A 27,526-nucleotide genomic window follows, 5' to 3' on the forward strand; every position below is an offset into this window, starting at 1 on the left:
GTTATGGTGGTGCTAATATGTATATTTAAATATTTAAGAATTAATCCCTGCCAAAATATTTTCTAATCAAAAGATGTCCAATACAATATGAAACTTGACACCTTTGAGAAAAAAAACACCTTTTGGGGAACGTGTACAGAAACTACAGGCATGAAATTTAAACTGGAATCAAGAAATGTTATTTTTAACCAGGCAGATATCAACATACAGTGATTTGTTATATTAGTGTGTGTGCTTTTAATTGTGGAACTAATTAGTCAGCACTTTTTAATGAGAAGTTTAGGATGAAACAATATGTTTTACTGGATACATGCAACGTCTCTCAACACAAGTTTGCTGCAGTACCTGTGTGAAAACGATGTTAATGCATTTAATTCTGATGAGATGCATGTATGAATAAGATTAGCAATAATTCTGTTTAAATGTGGATGGTGTCTGGCTAACGAAACAGCCTACTATTATACCATGACAAATATCTTTAAATCAACACTCATGTTTACATGCGCTACGAAACTTAAACTAAATCTAACAGTTTCTATTTTCCATGCTGCTTGCTGTGTCAGTAGTCGGCAGGTGAGGGAGGAAGGACGCTAATAAGAACAGCTTCAGCCAATCACCCGAACCAGGAAAGCCAGCCTTCTGTTTGTTACAATTGGTCGTTAAAGGGCAGGGAGGATTTTATAAAGCAAAACGGGATACTTGGTTGGCTGAGACCGGAGTGACTCTTGTATTTTTATGTACAGTACAGGTTGTCTTTCATTTAGTCAAAGTTCTCCATATTTATTTTCATTTTTGCAGCGGACAAACATTTCTGAATTATTTTAAGTTTATCGAGCTTTTGACGAAGGGAGGCACGAGAACTAGAGAAGCTGTTTCTGCTTTTTTAACGTTTTCTGAGATTTAAAAAAAAAAAAAAAAAAAAAAAAAAAAAAGGTAAATTGAGTTATTTATTTATTTGCTTTCGTGAGTTACCGTGCATGGGTTTGGCTATCGCAACGAACATCCTGTTTCGTTTCTCTTGCATTTGTGAAGTGTCTAAAGTTATTATTAAATGATACATATTTATGTATAGTGAAGACACCTGTTTTTTTTTTTTTGGTTTTTTTTTGTTTGTTTTTTTTTTAAATAAAAGCCATATAATATTTAGGTATGGCTATGTAGTACAGAATCATTTTTGTCTCATGCCTGCTACTAAGTTACATAGTATTTTTTTGATGGATTTAGGTCGAGATGAGAGGCGTGTCGTGCGAGTACGGTTCGTCATCCTTTAAAAAATTGCAACGCAAAATGCCGGTTATACTTTTTGTAATGCAAGAAAAGGTTTAGCGTTTGTTTGATTCAAGTTGCTGTCGTTTGAATACTAGTGACGTGCAAGTTTACACGTGTTTACCTTGAAATTTCAGATGTGCTGGAAGTTCCTGTAAGTCTTTTCTTTTTTTAGTTCCTAACCACATTATTTTATTTTATAGTGACCTCCTGCGCATATTGGGGGATATCAAGCGCGACCAATGTTAAGGCAGGAGTTAGCTAATTCTCCCGTGAGAGGCTAAAACCCACCCACATGAGAATTAACCTAGGCTAAAACTCACCCTGTGAGATTAATAATTCTCTCCCAGAATGAGTTCTGTCCTAGGCTAATCCTCACCCTGTCAAGCCAATTCTTACCACCAGAGCTGTGAAGTTTTCTTTGAGATTTTAGCAAGCAGAAAAAACAAGCGGATACGTAGCCTTAGTGTGATTTAAACTTTTTTTTGTTACGTTAATTCAATGTATTATTTTTATTATTTTAATATAGTCCATAGGCCTATCCTTAATTTTAGTCACGGAGTGAAATTCACGTTTGTATGCATGTGTGTCATTTTTTGTATTGACAGATACGTTTCAGTTGTTATATTTTAATAAGTAGTACATTTAATATAAATATATGGACAGTATTAAACTTTTATTGCGTATTTCCATTGGAATATGGTATCCCTTTTATGTTCTGTGTCATTCGTGTACAGCTAATTATATACAAGTTCTTTAAACTGAGGTGCACACTCGTCAGAAACTTCTTTTTTATATGGACATCGTATAAGGAATGAAAGAGATCCACTCCATATTTCATTTAGAATAAAAAGTTATTATCTTTCTTATTTAAAACATTGCTGTTTATATTATATCAAAAACCTTGTCGTGATAGACACCTGATATATAAAATCTACGTGTTCTCCAGGCTTGCTCTAAACAAGATTATTGGTTTGTTGTGTATGAAACATTTTTGTTCTATTATTGTTCTCACTATTATTGTTCAATAAACGTTGCTCATTTTGTCTACATCACAGTCTTTGTTCCCTTATCTTTTACAGTACATTTACAAATCTATGCCCTACTGCTGATTAGCTTAGATTAGTTGTCGTACAATGAAAACGATTATGCTATGTGCCGAGTACTGGGGTGAGAATTGGCCTGACAGGATGAGGATTAACCTAGGACGGAACTCACCCTGGGTGAGAATTAGTCTGTAACACCGGCGTAAACTCGGCGCTATGGCCTTAGTGCCGTCACAAACCCTTGATACATGTCTCCCGTTGTTTATAAAAGGGTCACTCATGTTTTCATTTAGTTACATGCTAAGAACTAGAGATACTGGACCTGAATATCAAAAGGGTCTTATGACAGTTGGATATTAGCTATCTCAGCCCGTTTTAACCCGACCTATCCCGAACGTTGTTTCGATCATAAAATGAAAAGCTGTTATCTGACAGGTGGAATGGATGCAATAGGTGGCGGAATAACTGTTCAGTATTAAAATCAGAAACCTATATGATAACAACGCAAATTACAGTTTTTACGGCATTTCAGGATTTCGGTCAATGGACAGGTAGGGTTCAAAGGTAGTAAAGACGGAGAAAACGGCACAGAGGATACATTTAATAGAACATAATACAGCAAGTGCATCAGGACAGAGAGATAAAGCAGTTAGAGAACAAACGTTAGTCATTTTGTAAATGTATGTCCTGTATTAATTAAATTATAGTTTCATGTACCCGGTTGCACTTTACGAAAATGAATAACACTTGGGTATATAATAGGATATCATACAAACAACCATGGCAAAGAGTGACAGGGCTGTGAGTGATACTGGCAGTGCAGGACCCCTCAGGGCGCTTGACTAAATCCTCTTCAACCATCACATAGATACAATAGAAGGTTTATTCCTTTAGTCTTCTAAAATCTCAGCAATCCCTAGCAGCACATTGGGCTCCATAGCTATTATAGTCAAAGAGTCACTCCACCCACATCAGACGCTTTTTATTTTAGCACGGGGCCTGTTTAAATTAGGTTTCTATATCCAGTTGGACTCTTTGAAACAGATGGAACAACTTTAGACAGAAACTACCTATACCTATACCTATATATATAGAGAGAGAGAGAGAGTGTGTAGCGTGCACGTGGGAAGGCAGCAGCAGGGCTGGTAGGTGACGTAATCACGTACAAAGACGTAAGCTCGATATACGCTCCAATATACGGAGTATCGGCGCTATGCTTTAGTGCAAGAGGTCCCGGGTTCTCTATATACAGTAGTGTGCACATTTATTAGAACACCTCATCATGCGCTGTAATTTATTGACAACAAATCAAAACTACAGAAGCAATGGGGTGTTCTAAAAAAAATTGCACACTATGTACATTTTCGCGAACTGTCTGGTAAAATCTTGCACTGGTTACAGCAAGCCGTTTTAACATATAATGCGCAGTTTTGGATATCAGCAATTCTGTTACTGATATTAGCAATGTTTTGTTTTTATCAGTTATCACATTTTTTATATAAAAAATCATTTTTTTACAGTGTTGTTTCTCTCTGTTTGGGTGGAGAGTGAATGTGCGCAATTAATAATTGCATAGGCAGGATGCTCAGATTGAAAGGTCTTGTGACATTGAGAATGAAAGCTCCAATCTGGCTTTCAAAGTGTGTGTAATTTTACAGTTTATTTGATTTTTTTTAAGTGCTATACTAGTGCTTCAGCTGCACAGTATGCAAACTGCAAAATATTAAATCTTGAGTGCATTGACCCATTCAAGTCAACGCATTTAAATTGCGTACCCTAATATTCTGTCCTTCAGTCTTCAAGTACAGTTTATCTCTGCCAAAAGTGCATCAGAAGGTTCAGTTGCATTAGTTCAAGACAGTAACAACTACTTGATTTAAGGGCCGTTGTCTGGCTATTTGGACCATGCAACGATTAGTTAAACTAGATGGGTTGAGGGTAAGTTATTTACAGAGGTCGCGCTAGCTTTTCTGTTCATGCGTTCCTAAAACGTTGGTCATTTTTTATGAACATTTAAACTCTATGGCATGTAGTTGTTTAAACAATATATGTTTGAGTATAGATATACATATAAACACAGACATATTTTTTTCTTTGCTATGTATACTAACAGTAGACCGTTGACAACGAGACGGGATTCTAAGCACTGTTGCCAATAACATCAAGAGCATTGGCATGTCTTAAGCTAAGATTCTTGAAAAACTACATCCGTGCGTGTGTATATATATATATATATATATATATATATATATATATATATATATATATATATATATATGCCCAGCAGCTCTTCCAGACACAGAACATCTTGCTGTCTTGATAAGCAAGCCACCAATACTTCATCTCCCATTCAAAATTATAAGAACGTATTTTTCGTTTGCGTTTTTGTGCATTACTGGTGCTTGCAGCTGCTTCGGTCACTAGTACTCGTACGTAGTCAGAAGTAGATGGCTGAGAAGCTCTTCGTGAGAATCCCCGGAAAATGCTGACTGCTTAGCAAAAAAAACTTCCGATTGACAACTGACTTGCTGTAAGTGTACACTCTCACTAGGTATTAATTTGTATGCTTAAAAAAATCTGTAAGGCCAACCCTGTTAAACTAGTGCGTAAAATTACAAAAGCACAAGGTTAAATTAGGCAACTGCAAAAATGAAATGCGATTTAAAAGCAGGATCAGGGATGAACAATTCACGTAATTTGTCAGCTCTGTTTGAAATAAAAATTAAAGGGACCAGAATTAAGCACAGGCAAGATATGACGGTAAAAGCAAAGATTGTTTTTCAATTAACAGCTTTTTCTGAGTTTAATTATGAAACAGGATCAGCTAAAGTTGTCACCTGATTAAAAACAAAACCCGAAAACTTCAATCCCTACTTGTGCGTGTGTGTGTGTGTTCGCATTTACTTTTTTCAAAATACTTGTTTTATTTCTTGGCAATATGGACCTCTGTTAATATGGGTCATAACACATTATTTTAAAATAAAATACAGTGCATGGTGGGATATTATCGTATTAATTTCCACTGTTCATTGCGTTGCTAGGAACTGTAACAGAACTATTCTAATAGCATTGGTGTGTGTACGCATTACGCCCAACTAAACATGAAACTGTAATTCAGAGTGGACGCTAAAGTTGGATTAATTAAAACATTTTTGAGTACGGCTCTCGAGATCGGTAATGTAGTGTGGACAGGGCCTATATTGCTGGCAAAGCCCAATATGAGGCTTATTGCTGCCACCTACAGTACTGGAGTTTACCTTAAGCAATTAGGTTGCAGAACAGTTTTTTTTTTTTTTTTTAAACAAGTATTTTATGGTCATTGCTGCAGTGTAATAGATTACCTCGAATATGGCTGGCTGCGTCCCTTTCCAGTGAACGCAAGACAAAAATATTTTTTCCATCCAATGGATTTATTTTGCGTATAGGATGCGAAATTTACAACGCAATTACGTTGGAGTGTGTGTGTGTGTGTGTGTGTGTGTGTGTGTGTGTGTGTATATATATATATATATATATATATATATATATATATATATATATATATATATATATATTTTTTTTGCTCTCACAAGAAGTTATACTGTATAAAATGTGTCCATAAGATCCAACATTTGTTACTGGTTTAATCGATCTCCAATATTGATTTATGTATTATTTATATATTTTACAGCAAAATGACTCAGTGGTATCAGCTACAGCAGTTGGAGTCGAAATATCTGGAGCAAGTTGATCAACTCTACGATGACAGCTTTCCAATGGAAATTAGACAGTACCTAAGCCAATGGATTGAGAGCCAAGACTGGTAAGAGCATGTTTTAAGAAAAGTTTACTTTTAAGCATAAATATTATGCCAAAGAAAGTAAACTTGGTACTGATGTGAAATATATCTTTACCAAAGTATTGATGAGATTTAGATTCACTTTGTATCGTTTTCTATTTCAATCATCACATTAATTGTATTACAGAAATTAAACTGCCATTTTGCTTTGCAAGGAGGTGATTAATGGTTACACTCTGGTACCTGATGCACTTAGAGTGTAGATTTATACTGAGAATTCTAATGAGGTCACAGGGGCCTAAAACCATTCTGTTTGAAAACGTTACCAGACTGTGGTGACTGAAACAGAAAATGTATACAAAATGAATCTAAACAAGAAGAATGCATTAATTAAGGTAAGTCTGATGTCCATACAGAGTTACCTTTGCTAAATCAGTTGTGTATGACAATCAATTTTAGTTTTGCATATAACAAAATCTATTCTAAAGACATCAGCACCTTGATCTGTGTAGCAGATGGCAATCTGATATTGTGATATGTTTCTAATTTTCCCACACCTTGCTGTAACCAATCTGATACTGAAATGAATACACCTGTAATTTAATACTTTTAGGGAACTTGCAGCCACAAATGACTCCCTGGCCACCTTGCGGTTTCATGACCTGCTTTCACAATTAGATGACCAATACAGTCGCTTTACACTGGAGAACAACTTCCTGATGCAGCACAATATCCGGAAAATAAAACGCAATCTTCAGGTATTCACATTCAAACAAGTTCAATATATCAACGTATACTATGGAATATCATGGTAAATTAATAACATGGATAAAACATATAGGTGGGCTAAGAAACAGGCTTTTCACTTGTCTGTTTAGATATCTTTAGTCCAGTACAATTATAATACATATTGTGTTACAGTTTTCATTAAAATAGTCAAACAAAGCTTGAGTCCTCAAGTGTCTCATCCACTTAAAGCGCTGCCGCCAGGAACGCAGGGTGAGTCATACAGCTTGGACAGCACCAGTTTGTGTCTGGGCTGTGCAAAGAGGCTGAACTTTGCTGGGGGCTCTGAAGGGGGTGTCACATTGGGTATGACGCTCCCGGGGTGGGGGATGGGAAACCAGCAGGGACTAGTTCTCCTCATCGCACAACAGCAAACCCTACAGGCCAGACACTGAGCACATTCAGAGTGGATAAAAGCAGGGCTGGTCTCTGTTCTCCGGGATCGGTAGCCTGCCCTCTGCTCTGGATTGCTCGGTATAAAAGCGATTCTTGCTTCAGGCTTATGAGATCGGGGGATGCTCACACACCCTCAGAACATCTGTGCTGTGTGGGGACCCGCTGCAGTGGGGAGAAAAAACGTAATTGGACATTTCAAATTGGGGGGAAAAAATAGTAATTGGTCACTCTTAAAAAAAACAAAAAGAAAAAAAACAAAACAATAATCAATCCAGATTGGTCATTTGATATTTATGTCACATAATGCACTGTTTCTATTTAAAGATAAATAGTTCGTTACTGGTATTATATAACAATACTTAAGATGATTTATGAACTTGTTTTTTCCCCTGTTTTTGCTCTTTTTATTTAATGTGTTTGAATAGGTTCACTTTCAGGAAGATCCGGTCCAGATGGCAATGATCATTTGCAACTGTCTGAAAGAAGAAGAGAAGATATTAGCCATCGCCAAGAAAGCTGACCAGGTACTTTTTGAATGTTGACCTTGTACAGATGGAGGCCGGTTTTCCACTGTGGGCAAATAATCCAATTACTATGAAAGGGACAATTTGGTGCACATTTTCCCGTAGTTTCTCTTGATTTAATGCCCTTCAGAAAGCAAGAAGAAACACAAGTAGGCATGTTGCATTAACAAAATACACGTAAGGTTTGCAAAGGAAGAGTAAATAACATTTTAAATGCAAAATGGGTAACTGACCCGCATGGCGGTTCTAGTGTTAAGACATATTAAGTTCTTAAAAACGTGTTTTACAAAATGGGGACGTCTCCACAACGTTGTTTTTCCAGGAGTTACTGTCTTTGTGGTGACATTTTCTCAAGTTTTGTCCGCACGTTGATAGTAATACACACACACCCCCCACCCCACACACACATACACACAGAAAATACATACAGAAGCTATTAAATTGCAACCCCAGGCTGCAGCTGCACGCACAGAGATACTGTATAACTAGTGCTGAGAGGGTGATATGTATAGCATATCTCTGTGTGTACTGGCAGCCTGGCTCTGTGGATGGGGTAAATAACATACTGAGATTCATCAGTCCAATAAGATTAGAGAAGTGGTGAAAACTGAATTTTAAATATGTCTGTAAAGCATTACAATATGCTGTAGTTTTAAAAACATTTACTGAAAATGTTCTTTCATTGTAGGACAACATTGGGAGCACACAGAATACTGCAATGGTGGAGAAACAGAAGGAACTGGATTACAAAGTGAGAGATATAAAGAACAGAGTTCAGGTAATTTCTTTATTCTACTCTTCAGAAAACATTTAGATCTGAGACATTTGAAATTCGATTACAGTTAGGAAGGGTTATGGATGGACTTTAATTAGTTTTAGGGAATATATAGCTTGATTCTGGAATTCTTTGTCAGTGGAATATATAGCTGTCATTTGACTCGAATTCTTTGTCATTTGTGATTAATGTGCTTTTTAGGAAACAGAACAGAGGATTAAGTCACTTGAGGACCTGCAAGACGAACATGACTTCAAATACAAAACTCTGCAGAGCAGAGGTAAAATCATTACAGCTTCACGGCTGCTTGTGTGCAACAATACTATTCCTTTATACAGCAAAACAAATTCATTATGTATAGTGATCACTGTATGCACTTTCATTCACCGTAAAACAGATTGCCCAGTTTGTTTATGTCCCCAAAGATGTAGGCTGCAAGCTTCCTCATCCCTCAAAGCATGCTTTTCATTATGTCAGTTTATCACTAAATGGATGTGCTTCTGCTACTTCAGGACTTGAAGCAGTAAGAGTCCAATCCAGTTTCCATGCTTTGTTATAGCTCAGATAGCAAAACACTGAAAGAAGAGGTGTTTTTTTTTTTTTGTTTTCCTGATAACATCTCACAGGAAACACTTATTGTCAGCAAGGGCTTAGAAGGAAATGACCTCCTTTAGTTGGTAATGCTGTTACAGCATTCAGGGTACAGTAACTATACTGTAGCACTAAAATAGTTATTTTCAGTTTGCTTCTCTGCTTGGAAATACTGTTAGATGGCTCAAGCAGTACAATGAACGGTACATGACACAACTGGATACTGTTGTACTGTATAGTATTTGGTATTTTTATAACAACATGTTTTGTCTTGATAGAGCACGAATCAAGTGGCACAACCCCAATTGAAATCAAACGTGAAGAAATGATCATCAGAAACATGTTTATAGAACTGAACATGAAAAGAGAGGTATGCTTTTAGTAGTTTTTGTAGTTCTATCTAGCTGATCAGTTCAAGTCTTTTGGAAAGTTCTCTGGTTGACTTGGGAGTGTTTAATGGGTGCGTAGCACAGTGGATTGATAGTTTTTTTTTAAATTATTTTATTGAGTGTGGGAGGATGTAGGAATTCACTGGACAAGAGTCAGAAGTTTTTATTTGACAAACCACTCAGGTGCAGTTTTATTTTATTTCCGCCAGATGGTGCCGTGGCACTGGTTAGGAACGTTCCTTCTCATCTAAGTACACAGATCCAGCGCACTTGCAGGTGCTCAAAATAATGAAAACAGAATGCACAAAGAAAAAAAAGGGAAAATAAAACACTGTACTAAAACTACAAAATAAAGGTGCCGAGTTGTGCAGCATCCCCCACCTCCGCTAACCGTACAGTTTGGATCTTCAGCCTAGCTCTGCTACTCACTCTATATACTGTCAGGGTTGCCCAAGCTAATCTAATACATTTATAAAAGAAGTATATTTCCTGAAGGCTGCCGTCCTCAGCCGTGCTTGCCTTTTCACTCTCCGGCTGCACACTGGTGTTTTTAACTTCAGCTTGTTTTTACACCAGCTTGCTAAGCCCAGCTTCACCGTGTTTTATCTATAAGGGCAAGACAGCATGAATAGCGGAGCATTTTATAGGTCAGACTACTCCCCAAGGTCTGTCTCCCGACCACTCAAAGAGAGGGAGAGACAACCCAACCTCTCTGTGACACTGATATGGTTGACAGGCAGATCCTACAGGGTTCCAGACTTCCCCCTGCAGGGGCATGCATGCGTCAGATAGCCAGCACAGACCTCGCCCTGCTACAATGAGTACATTTAAGAATAGTATTTCCTTTGATTTTAAAAGATGCATTTTGACAATATAAAGCAGCCAATGAACACTTCTAAATAAAGCTAAAGAAAATAGAGTCCTATACTCAACAAAGTTTCAGCAGGTTCATCCAATGCTTTGGGGTTTTATTTTAGTGAGACAGATCTAATGTGGATCTTAATAAAGCAGGCCTCTTGTTCTCTATTTCTTAATTGTAGTTTAAACGGCGAAGTCAATATTAGATCTGCCATTGTTTAGATTGCTAAAATAGACTCTGTCATGTTTAACAGCAAGCTGCTTTCTCATTTGACCTCTAGGATGTAGTGTGTAAAATAGCAGAAGCCTTGAATCTCACAGAACAGATTCAGACTGCCCTGATAACAGACGAGCTTGTGGAGTGGAAACGTCGCCAGCAGATAGCTTGCATTGGAGGGCCTCCAAACGCATGTCTGGACCAACTGCAGACTTGGTGAGCCACAGCCCTTGTGTGTACATCCTTTGTGACCCTATATAATCCATCAGTGTGGCACCCAGGCTATGCTGCATATTACTGGTCTCCTGCTAAAACTCTGAATGATACATTTTAAATGACTTTAGGAAAGCTTTATGGTTGTATACCACCTTCCAAAATATTTCAATACCAGGTTATAAATATTATATAAATATTATAATACCTGTATTTGTATTTTCTTCAACTTTAAAGTATATTTCTAGCCAATGTGGGTCTAAGACTAGATTTCAGTAAGAGGTAACTGGGGAAGCACAGAATATCTTTAAAAATACCCTTGTAAATTTATACAGTTATGCTACAATATTAAGAATATACTTGCCAAGATAATACAGGGACTATGAATAACTACCAGTGACATGTTAGTTGAGACAGTAATCTAAATATACAGATATACAGTACTTGCATGGCTAAAATGATATATTTCTTGACACATGGGTCACAATACTGTAATATCAGTCTCAGGTAACAAGAGATTGACTACCATAGATGCTGTGCAATATGTAGCAATGTAATGTGTAATAATGATGAGCTATTTTGTGATAAGGTTAAAATTGAACATGCAGTGGACTGGTATTAATCATTTCAGTGTCTCCTCTGTGTATTCGTTCTTTTACACACCATATAACCACTAAACATTATGCACTTCAGGTTTACAATAGTGGCCGAGAGTCTGCAGCAGGTCCGACAGCAGTTAAAGAAGCTGGAGGAGCTGGAGCAGAAATACACATACGAGAATGACCCAATCACACAGAAGAAGCATTTCCTGGAGGACAGAGCACAGCTGCTACTCCGCAGTCTAATTCAGAGGTAAAAGCCTTTTCAGATGTTTGAAATCACATGTTTGTATCGTGCCATGCCTGTAAGTTTATGACAAAAATGCTGCAACCTGCTGTCACATTATTGTGAATGGTGATAGATGAAGTCTTGTCTTGCTGTCTGTATAATGGCTGTATAATCGAGTTCCTGTTTTGAGTATTGGAATCCAATATTTAGTCTAAGATGGAAACAATGAATGCCTTTTTGTTGCCGTCTCCCTATTTGGGGAAAAAACTATGTTTTTTATTTTTTAATAGGATATGCTACAAAATAAGAAACAAATAACTTTTAATTTCACAATCTGGAATAATTTTCATTTAAACTGATACTAGATTTGATAAGTCAGAACTTTTTTTGATAACTGCACTAAAAAATGGCAGTAACTGTTCTGTAAAATGGTGTACATGGCTAAAGTGGTCATTGCTTCACATTGTTTTCAGTTTGTTTGTGGTAGAAGTGCAAAGAAAGTACTTAACTGTGGTCAATGTACTCTTGCCTGTTTCAGTTCTTTTGTGGTGGAGAGGCAACCCTGCATGCCAACTCACCCTCAGAGACCCCTGGTCTTGAAGACCGGGGTGCAGTTCACTGTGAAGCTAAGGTTTGTAAAAGCGTTTCTGAATATCACAGCCCTGCATCTATCCATGTGAACATGGTGCTTTAGATGAATAATTACTGTACCTTGGTGAACTGGCTCGCATACATGGGCACTAACCAACGTGATAGCACAAGACACTTTGCATTGTAATTAAAATTAATCAAATATGGTAAATACAATTACTTCATCACAATGTGGCAAGTTAGCCAAGATGGAGTATTTCTCCACAAATTGGTGTCCTAAAATGCGTAAGCCTTCATTACTGACTGAATGAGATGAGTGAAGCAGGCAACATTATATGTTGTTGTTATTAGTTTTTAGTAATATTTCCTTTTTGACTAATTTTTTTTTTTTTTTTAGGCTCCTGGTTAAACTGCAGGAACTGAATTATCAGCTTCGTGTTAAAGGATCATTTGATAAGTATGTAACAAACATTCTAGCCATTTCTGTGACTGCAGACGCGCATAGTTTAGACACGATTCAAACAAATAGCTTACTCAATATTTTTCTTATAAAAAGCATGACTTTGGGTAAAATATCAGAGTTTGCTGCTTGATATCTCTCTCTCTCTCTCTCTCTCTCTCTCTCTCTCTCTCTCTCTCTCTCTCTCTCTCTCTCTCTCTCTCTCTCTCTCTCTATATATATATATATATATATATATATATATATATATATATATATATATATATATATATATATATATATAAAAACGAATTTGGATTTGGTTGGACATAATCAATTGTGTACAATTACCCTGTATAGTTTAAGTTTACAGTATGTTGTCACATAAGCACATGTTTTTGGAGATTGTTGTCGATGTTTTAGTGTATTGACAGTAAAATGTAAAATTAGGTACTTTAAAAAATATATATATCCTGCTATATTTCATTTGGGTTATTATAATAAGTGACTGCTGTATCATAGGCTTAGCTAGCGTGTGCTCTATCTATAACATATATAAGAAATGCTGACATATTTATATGAAATGTGCAGTGTTAACATTTATAAGAAACTTTCAATCTTGGCCTTGTTTTCAGAGATGTGAATGAGAAGAATACTGTGAAAGGGTGCGTATTAAAACATACTAGAAATATTCAAGATTTGGGAAAGGTTTATATGTTTGATTTTATTATAATGTACGTTTGTCCACTGCAGATTCAGAAAGTTTAACATTCTGGGGACCAGTACAAAAGTAATGAACATGGAGGAGTCAACAAATGGAAGTTTAGCTGCTGAGTTCAGACATCTGGTAAGTGTTATTTAAAAGATAATTAAAAATACAGTAGCTCCACACTTTACTGTATCTCTCCATTACTATGCACTGTATGCAATTGTCAGCTTGTGGATACAAATGTTACTTCCAATTCAGGCAGAATTCCTGTTGAAGACAAAAGTTTGGATGAATAAAAAAATCATGCAGTGGAATATAAAAGAGTTTAGTGGAATAGAGTGGGATATGTCCTTCCTACTGAATTGATGTGTGTCTTCTTTCTTTTAGGAAGTCTAACAGTTAATATAGATCTCTCCTAGAAAGTAAATCTCTCTCTCTTGTGTATCGTGATTTACTAAAAAATGCAACTTTGACTTTGCAGCAACTGAAAGAGCAGAAAAACACAGGAAGCAGAACCAACGAGGTACAGTGACTTTCTACACACGTTTCAGTGCAGGTGATTTCAGAGTGTGACACGACTCCTGTGAGCAATTTGTATACTATTTTGAAAGCCTGTGTTCTTTCAGGGTCCTCTCATTGTGACTGAGGAGCTCCACTCCATCAGCTTTGAAACACAGCTCTGCCAGCCCGGACTGGTAATAGATTTAGAGGTAAGCTTTCTTTCTGTTCTCTTTCACCAGTACACTTTGTAGATTACCTTTATCAATTTTGTTTTCAGTACTGCCTAGTACTTTATTTAGTGCTGCTGCATACCTCTAGTAATTTAAAGTAACCATGATTCTTGGTCAACTATATATACAAATGTTTTAGTTAATACAAATTTATGTTTTTTATGGAGTTGCTTCACTCCACTGAATCTCAGTAAGAACGTGCTCTTGTTATTTTAAAGGTTGCTGTTGATAAGAGTGACTGCATGTTGTTAAACTTGTTTTCTTTAACTTGTCAGACCTCCTCTCTTCCTCTGGTGGTTATCTCTAATGTGAGCCAGCTTCCCAGTGGCTGGGCCTCCATTTTGTGGTACAACATGTTGACTAATGAGCCCAAGGTAGGACTCCAGCACTCTAAACTTGTTCATGTATTAAGTACTATAATGCTTTATGGCAGGAACATGCCTTTTATAATGTCTTTATTTGTATCTGTATTCATATATGATATAGTATGTTGCTCCAAGACAGTTGTACTACTCTGTGTTAACTGACATCTGGGAATAATATTGACTGTCTATTATGTTTTCTAAAGGTGTTTCAAGAGGTTATATCCAAAAATATATCCCATCTCATTAGCATCATTTTAGTGTAGATGGTTTTATTTTACTTTACCTTTTACTCATACAGAGCCAATTTTTCCTTCCACCTGGTTGTAAAACCTTTGTACAGCAGGTAGTAGGTCCCCACTTGACCTTGCCTAAAAAAACAGGTGCAGTGACTGCAAAGCATAGAATTGGGTCCTAACTGTGGTGGAAGTTTAAACGTACTAAAAGTGAATGAGAAAAGCATGCTAAGCAAAAGAGCTTAAACGAGACTAACTGATTCCACTGGTTCATTCTCAGAATCTGTTCTTCTTCCTGACACCCCCTGCTGCCAGATGGAGCCAGCTGTCCGAGGTTCTGAGCTGGCAGTTCTCTTCAGTCACCAAACGAGGGCTCAATTCTGAGCAGCTCACCATGCTGGGGGAGAAACTGCTGGGTAAACAGATACAACAGCTACAGAGCACCTCTGCGGATGCAATGCCAATGTACACCGCGAAGAACGAATTCTGTTCTAAAGCTTATTTACAGCAATATTAATGTTTAGTGTATGGTGCAATACTGCCTAAAACAGAACAACTAAGAGAAAACTACCTTTGTAGTGATATTACTGGAAACGGAGGGCGTGTTAAGACCCATCTCATTTACGTGTTTGTGCATATTACAGGTCCTAATGCTAGTAACCCCGAAGGCCTAATTCCCTGGACAAAGTTTTGCAAGGTGGGAGTAAGTAAATTATAAATAACGAGAATGTTTCCTTTATGTAATGAATACATTATCAACTAAAATGGCAAGACAGTATAACAAGAGTCGACTGTAAATAAATTCACAGATTTAGAAGTTTAAGCAACGCTGTGTTTAAGCTGCCTGGCTTACTGTAACATTCAATAGATCTGCTTACATCTTGGTAACTGCTTGTCCAAATCCCATTCAAATTTCCATTGATGTTAGCTTTTTTAATTTATTGCACATACTCTCAATGCAGGTGGCAGTGAGCACTGATTTTCTGTGCCATTGAAGGTTATGTGTTTGTTACTTCAGACCCTAATGTGGTGAACTTGCACATACAAAAACATCAGTGTTAAAGAATAATTAAGGTGGCTGCTTTCCAAGTCTATAAAAGGGGTTTAGGAGGACCGTTGAATACATGTACTCATTTGTTGGCAGGTCACTTGTTGGCAGTTTTGGGTTTTAACACCGAACATGTTTTAGTGTTTTTTTTTTACATTTCTTTTAAGGAGAATATAAATGAAAAATCCTTCTGGTTATGGATTGAAGGGATCCTGGAGCTTATTAAAAGGCACCTTCTAGCACTGTGGAATGATGGGTAAGAATCTAAATCTTCTTTCTCACTGGCACTCGTACAATCCCGCGTAGTGTGAAACCATCTACCTGGGTCGTACCCACCTCAGGATGTGGGTCGACACGCTTTGACTCGGGTTGAGCAAGACAAAATGCATGACGGCCATTCGTAAGCCAACAAAATAGCAAACAGCTACACCTGCGTGACGTTTTCACTTCTGCAAGAAACGATTCTGTTTATTCTGTTTCACCATATTTTTGTTGATTGAGGCACACCATGAGCCAGATTACAGCAAGGATGTAGAAACATTTGCTCAAATCAACATTTGGGCCGACGGTTCAATTCAGAGAAGCTTGGATGGAAGCGTCAGTAACAAGCTGCTTCCGGTGCACTGATATGCGCGTTGTGCATTTGTATCCGTAAACCAGGTCAACCCTGCGTTATCAAAAGCAGTGCGAAATTGCATAGCCAACCATTATGACACCAGGTCCTGACCTGGGTATGTTCCCAACCGGGTAGAGCATGCCAGTGTGAAGGGGGCTCAATATGAGGCAGAACTAAATCAAGAAGGAGCCCATTTAGTAAGGCTTGTATTGAATCAAAATTATACCTCCACCATTATAGCATTACAGAGATGGGGTATTTTAACCACAAGCAGTTTTAGAGAAACTACCACAGTACAAGGATTGATATTATTATAGCAATACTATTTTGACCTGAAAAAAAAAAAAAATTGGAGTCTTCTAACTTTATATAATGGTGTGGTTTCCTTTTTTAGATGCATCATGGGGTTTGTTAGTAAGGAGAGGGAACGTGCTTTGCTGAATAACAAAAGTCCTGGCACGTTCCTACTGAGATTCAGTGAAAGCAGCAGAGAGGGGGCCATAACCTTCACGTGGGTGGAAATGTCACACAATGGTGAGTGATAAGGACATCATAGCTGTAAAGGTCTATTGATTAGACCACCATATTCATATTCATGAACTAGCCTAAGTAATGCAGAGAAGTCCCATGTGACCACTATGCTTTAATAAAAAAAATGTGCCCCTTAGACTGATGTGTATGGAGGTAAATGGATGTAAGAAAACACCTTTCGCTTCAAGGTTGGTTTCACCTTTTGAGATGTCTGCTTCTTTGTAGATGAACCTCAGTTCCACGCAGTGGAGCCCTACACCAAGAAGGAGCTGTCGGCTGTGTCATTCCCAGACATAATCCGAAATTACAAAGTGATGGCTGCTGAGAATATCCCTGAAAACCCGCTCCGATTCCTTCATCCTAATATTCCCAAGGATAATGCTTTTGGAAAATACTACTCTAGACCAACAGAGCGTAAGTCGAGCGTTCACTTAGTTAGCACCGGGACAATGGGACTGTTTGGAAGTGTTTCAGACTACGGTAAAATAGCTGGCCTAAAAGTACCATATGTACCATTTTAAAGATATGTAAAATCTTCCAACAATTTTTGGGACACAGAATATCCTAATACTTATTAAAGAGCTGCAGAAGAATCTTTGTACTGAAAATTATAAAATAGAAACAGATTTCCCAAATAATGTGTAAGGCAAATAAGCATAGACTTTGTTTAGAAAAAAAACAAAAAAAAAAACAGCAGGAATGACTGAATTTCACTGAGGAGAAGTGCATGCTGAATCTTGAGTGACATATTTTGACATTTTGATATTTCAGCCTCAGAACCTATGGATGTGGATAATGATAAAAGAAGTAATGGCTACATACCAACTGAATTAATCTCTATATCAGAAGTGTAAGTATATATATATATATATATATATATATATTTTTTTTCTGTTTTTGTAATTAAACGACTGTGGCAAAAGTAAAAAATAAATAAATAATGTTACCATTTTTAAACTGTAGTGCTTTGGAAAGCTGTAGGCGTTTATGGAATGCATCTTGTACATCCTAGGGAACTCCATGCTTGCAGAATTCAGTGCAGAATTGGTTGTGTTGCACACAATTTAAACCTGGACCTAATTGGACTGTATATACGGGCCAGATTATTATTTTTTTGGTTTTGTCTGGTCAAATGAATTCCGATTTTTTAAATATTGAAATGAAGGAGAATGTCTTCGTACATTTTTTAATAATGCAGTGGGTAGATTATGACGAGCCCCGCTCCTGAGGCTGGCTGCTAAAATATAAAATAGGGGCCTAGTTGTTTACTATGGTACTACATAGCGTGGAAAACATTGTAACCCTTTCAAGACTGTGGAGCCACACATCATTGGATAGGGAAGGGATTGAATTTCACTCCCTGCTAGTTTTGTTTTTCATGTGATGTCACCGAGATGGGCATTTCATTTTTAAAGGGAGGAGACAGTTTACAGCAGCACGCAAAACATAACATCACAGGAAGTTGTTCAGAGATAAGAAGGAAACGCTGTAAATCTGATGCATTTGACGTCATTATATTAGAACATTTATGTATGTTTTACAACATGAACAACAACAAACAAGCAGTTATAAGAAGATAATTTTTCAGGAACTAAATTGATCTGTTACATTTTTTCCCTTGTTTCTGATAATAATGAAATGAATGGAATTTTATTTATAAATGTATATTTTGAGAAAATAATTGAGAGTAGTGTCTATTACTGCTTCTAAACATCCTGGGAGTAAAGGTCTGTTATGGCATTTCACTGTTACTATGGTTTCTTATAATAGCACTATTTATTGTGTTGTTCTTGCGGTTTGTAAATGACTGCTTTGACTTTTAGGATATTCTGTGTATATTTTTACTGTTCATGTACAGAAATTGACATGCACACAATAATATAGACTTTTGCACCCTACAGAATTTCATTTCAAGATGGCAAGACGATTAGAGGCAGAAATACTGTCGTCTGATTCTGGTGAATCAGAATTTTCTGACAGTGATTCCGTTTATATAATATAGGTGTTCTCAGTATTATTAATTTTTTAAATAAACATTCAGTTCTAAACCATGCGTTGTGTTTTTTTGTTTTTTTTGTTTGTTTTGTTTTTTTTGTAATCAAATGCTTTAAAGTCATTAAATCACTCAGGTGAAAGAATGTCTTATATTTTGTCCATATTTAAAAAAAAAAAGAAGAAAGCAAGTGTTTTTGGCGCCTTCAGGTAATAGAATACAATGTTTTTGTACCTTTATCTCTTTGAAACCTCAAAATCTACTGAATAAGAATTAAAGAAACATACATTTTTGAAAAATATATTTTTATTTTATATATTTTTATTGGAGTGGAAAATCGTAAAATTACGTTTTAGTTCATGCATTATTGTATATTATTTGCTGGTGTCCTGAACCAAGTCTACGATTAAAAAAAAAAAATTGTGATGCATTTCAAAAATAAAAAGGCAAAGAGCTAAATATTTGTAAAAAAAAAAAAAAAAAAAAAAAATTATCACAAAATCACTCTGGTGTGACTTTAAGGGCAGGGTCAAAAATAGCTGTAAAAACCCATGTAAACCGGAGCAGGAATCGTGCTTGTGGCTCACTAGGTTTGACGTTTAACTGGCGGAATCTCATGTTATTGCTCAGCAAAGCCGTACCAAGCGAGAGAGAGAGCACAAAAGACACGGCAAATGTAAACCTCTAGCCTTTTATTAATGTTTGTATAAATGCATATTGTTAAGAACAACTAACACAACCTTTACCCTCATATTAATATTATTATTATTATTATTATTATTATTATTATTATTAGTAGTAGTACTAGTAGTAGTGGAGTAGCTCAGGAACCTCATATGTATTTTACATATCCCCCTGTTCTCAATCTTCTATTCATATAGGATTAAGGATCATACCATTTTTTATTACCAATATAGTGTGGGGTAAACCTCCCCCCTGTATTCCCACATTTCCCACGTACATGTATAGACTAAATAAAACGTTTAGATGTTACGCATATCTTTTTTTTAAGTAGTAAAACTATGTACTTTGTAGAAGTTTTATTTTATATACTTGTGTGTGTGTGTGTTGGAAAGGCAACGAGACACAAACAAGTAATGTGTGATAATTTGGAATGTGCGCGACAAATTGATTTACTTTCTGTTGTTAATTTTTTTAAATTTTCATGGCAACGCATGAAGCTCTCCTCACGATATTCAGAGTCGTTCTTTTCCTAATTATTAGGCAGACATGGACATTAAAATATCCCCTCCCCTAAATTACTAATTACTGCATTGGTGCAGCCGACTTTTTTTCCTAAATCAGAACAGCATAGCAACGCATTTCCTGAAAAGTACGGCAAAAACATTGTGAGGAAAACTGTCATGACTTGTCCATGTAAACGCTGTCACCGTCTTGTAATTTTCCCAAACTTTTAGGAAGTATTGTAAGGCCCCTCAGGTCAGTTTTTATACATTTCTCTCTTGGAAAACACTTAGCACAATACTATATATATATATATATATATATATATATATATATATATATATATATATATATATATATACACACAGTGTTAAGTGTTAGAGAATAGAAATAGAGATGCTTTAATGGTTTCCCCGAGTACTTTTATACTGTTCTCCAGTGTTCTGAAAAAAGACACCAGTTCCAAGATACTACTGTAAAAAATATTTTTTTTTATAGTAAGAGAGTAAAATGCTGCCAAAAATACCTGGTCCAATGGGAGCAGCCCTCTAAAAAATGCTTGGTCTTTAAAGCTTTAAGGGGCTAGCACTAGCATACATTGTTTATAAACAAACCTAATTTGAATTAAGCCACTTGAAGGACTATATACAGTACTGTATGTTGACATTAAATGATAAACCAAATAACATATTTGATATTAGTAATAATTAAACTATAATTCTGAATTTTGAGTCCAGGGATGTACAAAGTGCAAAAAATTATCAACAAAGTATTATGCAGAAATATTATCACAAAATTTTAAACTTTTGTTTGCAGATTTTTAAATTATTATGATTATTATTATTATTATTATTATAAGCTTGGACTCTTAAGTCACCATCATACACACATATAAACATATTCTTTTTTTTAACAGAATTACACTTTTTTTTTATTATTTCTTTTAGCCACCCCTCCAGACTTCAATCACCAGAAAACCTGTGTCCCATGTCCCCAGACGAATATGGTGAACTTGAGCGGATTATTAACCCTGCAGAAATTAACACTGTGGTATGCCAAGTACAGGGTTCAAAAAACGCCCAAGAGGGGTTGTTATATCTGAAAATTGTCAGCTAAAGTACATTGACGACTGGTATATTAGCATATGAACAAATGGGATGTTAAGATCACTTCTATTAACAGTACAAGTCACTACAGATGTTTAACAATTTATATTTCTATTGAAAATTAAAAATTAGTACTGTCCTGTTATTACATATGCAAACAAATACTCCAATATCTAAAACTATATTAAGTTGTTTTGTTGTGTAAGTTGACAGAAAAAGAGAAAATTGATACATTACAGGAAACTGTAATTTTGGCATGCTTTTCCATATAAGCGGTAAGCTTTTAATAAATTGTCTGCCACCGAGTTAACTGTAGACCATCTACAAAAAGATCTGACGATACACTGGATTTCAAAACAGTAAATCAAAGCAGTACAAGGGTATCAGGGTGGGTTATAGGTTTTAATCAGATGTTTATCTTTTCTGGATTTGTTACACTAATTCTTAATCTCTTTTTTTGTTAATAGATGTGTTCAACGTATCCAAACTAAGTATGGAAGTGCACCTGGATAAAAGATCACAAAGCGTTCAAACTCTGTATTACCAGTGGATTCTCAAAATGACCACCATATTCCGTGTGATAGCATACTGTTTTCTAAAAACTGCTATTCGAAATTGCTCGCCTTAAATATATTAGAAAGGGTTACTTGTTATATATTCCATAAAGTTTGAAATGGCCGCTGCATTACTGCCTTGAAATTGTTGAGTATCACTTTGCTTGGGCTGTAGACTGAGCTGTAGGAAAAGGTCTATTCATAAAATATTTTGTTGAAGAAACAGTACCCCTTCCCTTTGAAACAGTGTTCTATATACAAGGGCAAATAAAATGTCTGAAGTCAAATTATACATATATGCATGCAGTGTAAGTATAGCCAAATTGGCACCAAAAGAAAAACATATTTAAGTACACATTCAAAGTTTGTTTGTATAGCACTTTACCCACGAGTTGCTTTTTTATGCCCAACTTCATACTGGTTGTAAATTAAATGTGAATGTCAACTCGTTGCTTTTTTATGAAATGGCTTATTGTATCTATGTGCATGTTAATGTTTTAGAAAAATAAATTATTGTTTCAGGAATTTAAAATGTATTGCATTGTTTCAATTAAATCTGACAATCAATGTTTGTGATGCATGTAAAAGAAACCCAGAAGCTATTTTTCTTTATTGTACCTTAAAGCGGTGCTTTATTTAACATTGTTCATCAAAGTAAACATTGCCTGCAACACTTAAACTGAATACACCTTCCACTGTTCAGATTGAAAATATGCTTAAAAGGAATATAAAACAGCAATTCAGTGCATTCAGCATGGTCAGAATTCTACCTACTCCAAAAGCACACAGGCTGTTGAACAACATAAAAACTGAAACAATGCATCTGTATCCTCAGGTCAGATCAAATGTAAATCCATTAAATATCATGAACTAAAAGAGCATACCACGGAATAGAATTCCAGAACTAAAGGGTTAAAAAAGGGAAGATTGAAATGCTGGGTTATTGTAATTGCCATATATTACTGATACATTTGAAAGAGTGCAGTGTTTACATGTAATGGATCTGTTCTTGGAATACAAAAAAAGCAAAGGATACTGTTACAAGTAATACTCAGAATATATACGTATATATTTGCTGTCTTCCATGTCCAGTATAACAACCACAGATATTATCTCATGATAAATATGTGCTTCAAGTTAGAACCACTGACCCTGCTAGTGCAAACCATGTTTCCCAGACTTTGAATACTGTAGTTTTCGATGCATCAAGTAAAGTTGCACACAAGCTGCAATATAATCAAGTTCTCTCTCTCTTTCACTCTCATTTAATTAAAAACACAAATACACACACAGAAGCTTTGGCTGATTTTGCTTGGAAACTTTGGGCATCTTAGATTATACAAATAAGAAGCAATAAAACAAAACCTTTAGCAAGAACGCAAAGACTATTCTTTGATTACATAATGGTGTCGCAAAACTACTGGAAGCCATAATAGTAGTACAGTACTTCATGTAAGACTGATTTTTTTTTCATTTATCAGTTTTTCTTTTTCTATATGGAAAACTACTAAGCAGTATGTCATTCATTTTTCAGCAGATTTCATTTGACTTTATGAAGCAAAACTGGTTATTTCTGTAGGGTGATGCAAAACTTTTGAAAACATCTGCTATCTAGAGCCACATTTACTGTACACAGGTAATAGTAATCAACTTTTGTTCATGTATTAAGCTGAAAAAACTAGAAATTTGAGTTGCTGCTCAACTTCTTGATAACATTTATGTGATGTTTCTAAAACCTGCTTTTTTTGTGACAGGGTAAAGTTGACTTACTAGCCAGTAATTGTAAACACAGCATATACTGCACCAGTATTAATATTAAATAATCTAAAATCAAATTGTCTTTGATAAAACACAATTGGTCCTACAGTTTACCTAACATTGAATAACCAGCCATGCCATGCCTGCAGCATTTTAATTGATCATTCTTTGTGAAATGTTAGGTTACATTAGAGAAGTTTTACCATAATTGTATCTACCAAGTGCTATTTACACTAAACAAATAATGCATACAATAAATATACACTTTTTATATATGATTGAACACTATGCTACTTAAATAACAACGTAATCACCAAACATTAAGACGTAGTGCTTTACATTCAACACCCTGCTTAAGGAAGTTCGTTTCAAAGACAGTTGAGCAATTTCAGCAAACACAAAAAAGCAAAGCAGTGACAGTTTAACACACTCCCACAACACAGCACTATCATACACTCACATTACCCAACAACATGGTCTCAACAAGTACAAATGCAGTTTTGTTAATAATGATGTGGCATGGACTACAGCATTCCATCCAGGTTCTTCTCTGCAGTTTGGATTTCCTTTCCATTGTTGGGATTGTCCTGGGGGTTGTATTTGTTATGGTAGTCCTGAAGGATAGTCACTACATCGTGGTGTCCAAAATGGATGGCCTCATCCATGGGGGTGTTGCCCCACCTATGTAAAATACAATAGAGAAGTTTTTAAAAAACAGTTTTGGAATTCTAGGAGGTTGTACTCTGAAGATACCATTTATAACGTCCAGCTGCTACTAATAGCAGCACGAGTATGTCTTTGGCAGCTGACATTACGTAGTGCAGAGATAAGACGATATAGATGGGGAGGGAAGAGCATATCCTTAAAGCTATAAATCTACCTTTGGGGGTTGTAAGCAGTGAACACACAAGGCTGAAACACAGAAATATGTAGTAACCAGACACCAAATTATTTAGTGTTTGTGTAAATACGATTTTGGGAAAGGCTGCATCAGTGTGAAAAATACAGAAGTAAAACGAGACTTACCTGTCCTTTGGAATCGGGTTTACTTTACAGGCTTCCAGCAAAAAACGGACAACCTCTGAATGGCCTAAAGATTAAAAAAAAAAAATAATAATAAAAAATAATAATAATAATAATATTTTTTGCCAAGTATATAAGTAAATGTTGAGCCAACTTTCCAACGTTTCAGTATGTTTAACATACCTTGGTCAAGGTAAAGTGTATTTGAAAACAAACATTGGAGGTATTTATAGGCTTTTTGATGCCATGGTAACCACACATTTATTTCTCTTTAAATCTAATGTCTTTGTGATGTCATTCACTATATAGCTAATGATGTAACGATCTACTGTTCCTTTTTATTTAAACCTTCAGGCATCATGGTATCTAGTCTATTTATCCATTTATTTTCTTTTATTCTTCTATGCTGTACATAACACGACTTGATAAATTTGTGAACTATTGGTTCATTTAATTTTTTTGTCATTTAATATTTTATTTCTTATATTTGATAGGTGATTCTGTATTCTCTTATAGAATGATGTACCTGTCTCGCCTACGTATTTTATTGTAGTTGCTATCCTTGCATGACAGATTTTTTAAGATTGAATATTTTTTTTCTTTATTTGTGATTTCATCTTTATCTTTACCAATATATGTTTACCCTTTACATGTGCTTGTACAGGTTTCAATGTCCCTTAATGTAGCTATGATCCCTTTATGTTTACTGTGGACTAAAATGTCAGCCAAATTTGCATCCCTTCTTAAAGATCGGTACTTTCGGAAATAGTTTTTTCATTTTTTCTGAATTATGAAGTATACGGAAATACTTCCAAGCTATTTTTCAAAAGTCGGGTAATAATTTAGAATATGTAATTATTAATGGTACTCTCTTAACCCTCTCTTTCCTTTTCTAATAATCAAGTAGTTCATTCCTATAGAGTTTGTCAGCTCTTCTCAATTCTCTCAATTTGTTCTTTATATCCTTTTTTTCTTAAGATTTACTGTTGAGTTCCTCTCTCTGTTTTCTGTAGTGTTCATGAGGGCAGTGTTCAAATACAAACAGAGTCCTTAGACAGTCAACAAATAATGGTGGTCTTTAAGGTTTTATCATTCTGTTGCCCAGACATGCTAGTATTCCCTATCGTGCAAAATCTCATCACAATCCATCTCTCTCAACAACAAAATACCAAATAAAGGACCACAAGAAACATCATTACCTTCCGCTGCTGCAACATGTAGGGCAGTCCGGGAGTCATAGTCTCTCTGCTCCATGTCCATTGAAGACAAAGCAAACCTGAAAAACACGATTTCATGGATGTGGTGTCAGTACAGCAGCTACATATCTGTTCATGCCTGACACCTGGACTAACCAGCAGCATATCTTAAAGCGTGTGTGTGTGTGTGTGTGTGTGTGTGTGTGTGTGTGTGTGTGTGTGTGTGTGTGTGTGTGTGTGTGTGTGTGTGTGTGTGTGTGTGTGTGTGTGTGTGTGTGTGTGTGTTGTGTGTGTGTGTGTGTGTGTGTGTGTGTGTGTGTGTGTGTGTGTGTAATTTGCATTTAGTCAACTTAACAAGGCAGTCATCCTGGTATTTAATTTCAACAGCCATGTCCAGAACATTAAAATACAGTTTAATGGCAAAACATCACAGCTTGCTTTAAACACACACAGGGTCACATTTTCAAAGTCTTTACTCAATTCTTTAAATGAGCTCCTACATTTCTTACTTTGTTCTACTTTTATAAAACAAAACAGGTTTGAAAATGTTTGAGCAAATCAATGAATTTATTAGGTAATAAAGAAAAAAAGGCTCCGGATATGAAAGGGAACACCTTGCAAAATGTTATTAATATGCAAACACACCCACTCACACATGCACAGGCATAGAGGTCACATACCTCCGGAGAGCAGACACGTCACCAGTATATGCAGCAAACAAAAGATTTATGACTGATTTCACCTGCAGGGGGAAAAAAAAAAGAGGAAAGTTGACCTTCGAGTCTGTCTTTGTGTGGCCCTCTTAAACTTAGCTCTATGTTTGCCAGTTATCTTAATTTTTTAACTCTGTACTCTATGAACAGGGCCAGTTGTTTCCAAATATTTCCAAAAATTTTGTAAACCATTTTAGATAAAAGCATCTACTAAATGACTAAAATATTATTATTACTATTATTAATAATAATAATAATAATAATAATAATAATAATAATAATAATAATAATAGGCTGAAACAAAATACAACTATACTGATGAATGCATCTCGCCTTGCGTTTTGTGACACGGAAAAATAAAACAAATGGTGAAAGTAGGAGAGAGATACTGGTTTTAAATTTCAAACAGCTTTGTTTTCTTTATTTTAAGTTGCAGTTCTATTCTGCACTGTGCTTATTTCAAACTACCACTGGGTGGCAGTAGGTGTCCTTGTTTAAGCTGTTCACAGTGCAATAACATCAAACCAGAACGAGGTTTCAAGAGACTGCTGGTGCTTCAAAAAGCAGTGCAATAAATCAGTTTGTACTATGTGAATCTGTTAGAGAGCCAGTCACATGGAGATCCACAACTACAGTCTCATGAAAACAAACACTATGCTGCACGGGTCACAAATATGCAGTAAACTGGGACATGTTTATTTGACTCGTGCACATGCATTAGATGGGGGCCCATTTTTCTGAAGATATGTATTTTCTTTTCTTAATTAGGAAGATACCAGTTGTTGTGGGGGAAGATGTTACAGCAAATCTCTCTCAATCTGTAAGTTTGGGTATCTGCAATGTTCATTTGCTATATTTACCAAATCATTTTACCACTTTGGTACTTTCCCTGTATAGTATTGTTATCCAGGTCTGTATTATTTAGAGTACATATCCTTATGACAAACATCTTAAAATCAATACTGAAGATGCATAACAAATATTAATAACCTGATGACAGTGGAAACAGAGAACACCCTTTAGTATTATAATACCACCACTACTACCCTGCTAGTCAAACAGTGTTTA

At 35.9% G+C, this 27,526-nt stretch overlaps 2 protein-coding genes across 10 annotated transcripts in view; one reads left to right on the top strand and one right to left on the bottom strand.

Annotated features, from left to right (window-relative positions):
* Positions 1-688: 688 nt before the first annotated feature.
* LOC121322145 (signal transducer and activator of transcription 1-alpha/beta-like) lies at positions 689-22,293 on the top strand. Of its 7 annotated transcripts, none has more exons than XM_041261692.1 (24): positions 689-933; positions 5,983-6,114; positions 6,704-6,848; positions 7,698-7,796; positions 8,485-8,574; positions 8,773-8,851; positions 9,441-9,532; positions 10,691-10,842; positions 11,533-11,691; positions 12,206-12,298; positions 12,656-12,715; positions 13,333-13,362; positions 13,451-13,544; positions 13,888-13,929; positions 14,033-14,116; positions 14,413-14,511; positions 15,016-15,151; positions 15,380-15,438; positions 15,951-16,039; positions 16,794-16,933; positions 17,156-17,344; positions 17,702-17,780; positions 21,056-21,158; positions 21,682-22,293. In XM_041261692.1, exons 2-24 carry the CDS (start codon positions 5,987-5,989, stop codon positions 21,703-21,705), a joined length of 2,265 nt encoding a protein of 754 aa, XP_041117626.1. In that variant the 5' UTR covers positions 689-933; positions 5,983-5,986; the 3' UTR covers positions 21,706-22,293. The 7 variants fall into 7 exon arrangements, with proteins under 7 accessions (XP_041117626.1, XP_041117628.1, XP_041117627.1 ...); XM_041261694.1 differs by having other exon boundaries at positions 689-930; positions 5,981-6,114; XM_041261693.1 differs by having other exon boundaries at positions 689-927; positions 5,981-6,114.
* A 907-nt stretch (positions 22,294-23,200) lies between these two features.
* The window catches only part of LOC121322146 (glutaminase kidney isoform, mitochondrial-like), a 39,544-nt gene continuing 35,218 nt past the window's right edge, over positions 23,201-27,526 (bottom strand). For all 3 annotated transcript variants that reach the window (XM_041261698.1, XM_041261697.1, XM_041261701.1), the window contains 4 exons: positions 26,426-26,487; positions 25,749-25,825; positions 24,553-24,616; positions 23,201-24,207 (listed from right to left, as the gene is read on the bottom strand). In XM_041261698.1, coding sequence (XP_041117632.1) covers positions 24,051-24,207; positions 24,553-24,616; positions 25,749-25,825; positions 26,426-26,487 — 360 coding nt within the window. In that variant the 3' untranslated portion in view covers positions 23,201-24,050. The remainder of the gene's footprint in view (positions 24,208-24,552; positions 24,617-25,748; positions 25,826-26,425; positions 26,488-27,526) is intronic.

The sequence above is a fragment of the Polyodon spathula genome, chromosome 10 (assembly GCF_017654505.1).
Source record: "Polyodon spathula isolate WHYD16114869_AA chromosome 10, ASM1765450v1, whole genome shotgun sequence".
Taxonomy (NCBI): domain Eukaryota; kingdom Metazoa; phylum Chordata; class Actinopteri; order Acipenseriformes; family Polyodontidae; genus Polyodon; species Polyodon spathula.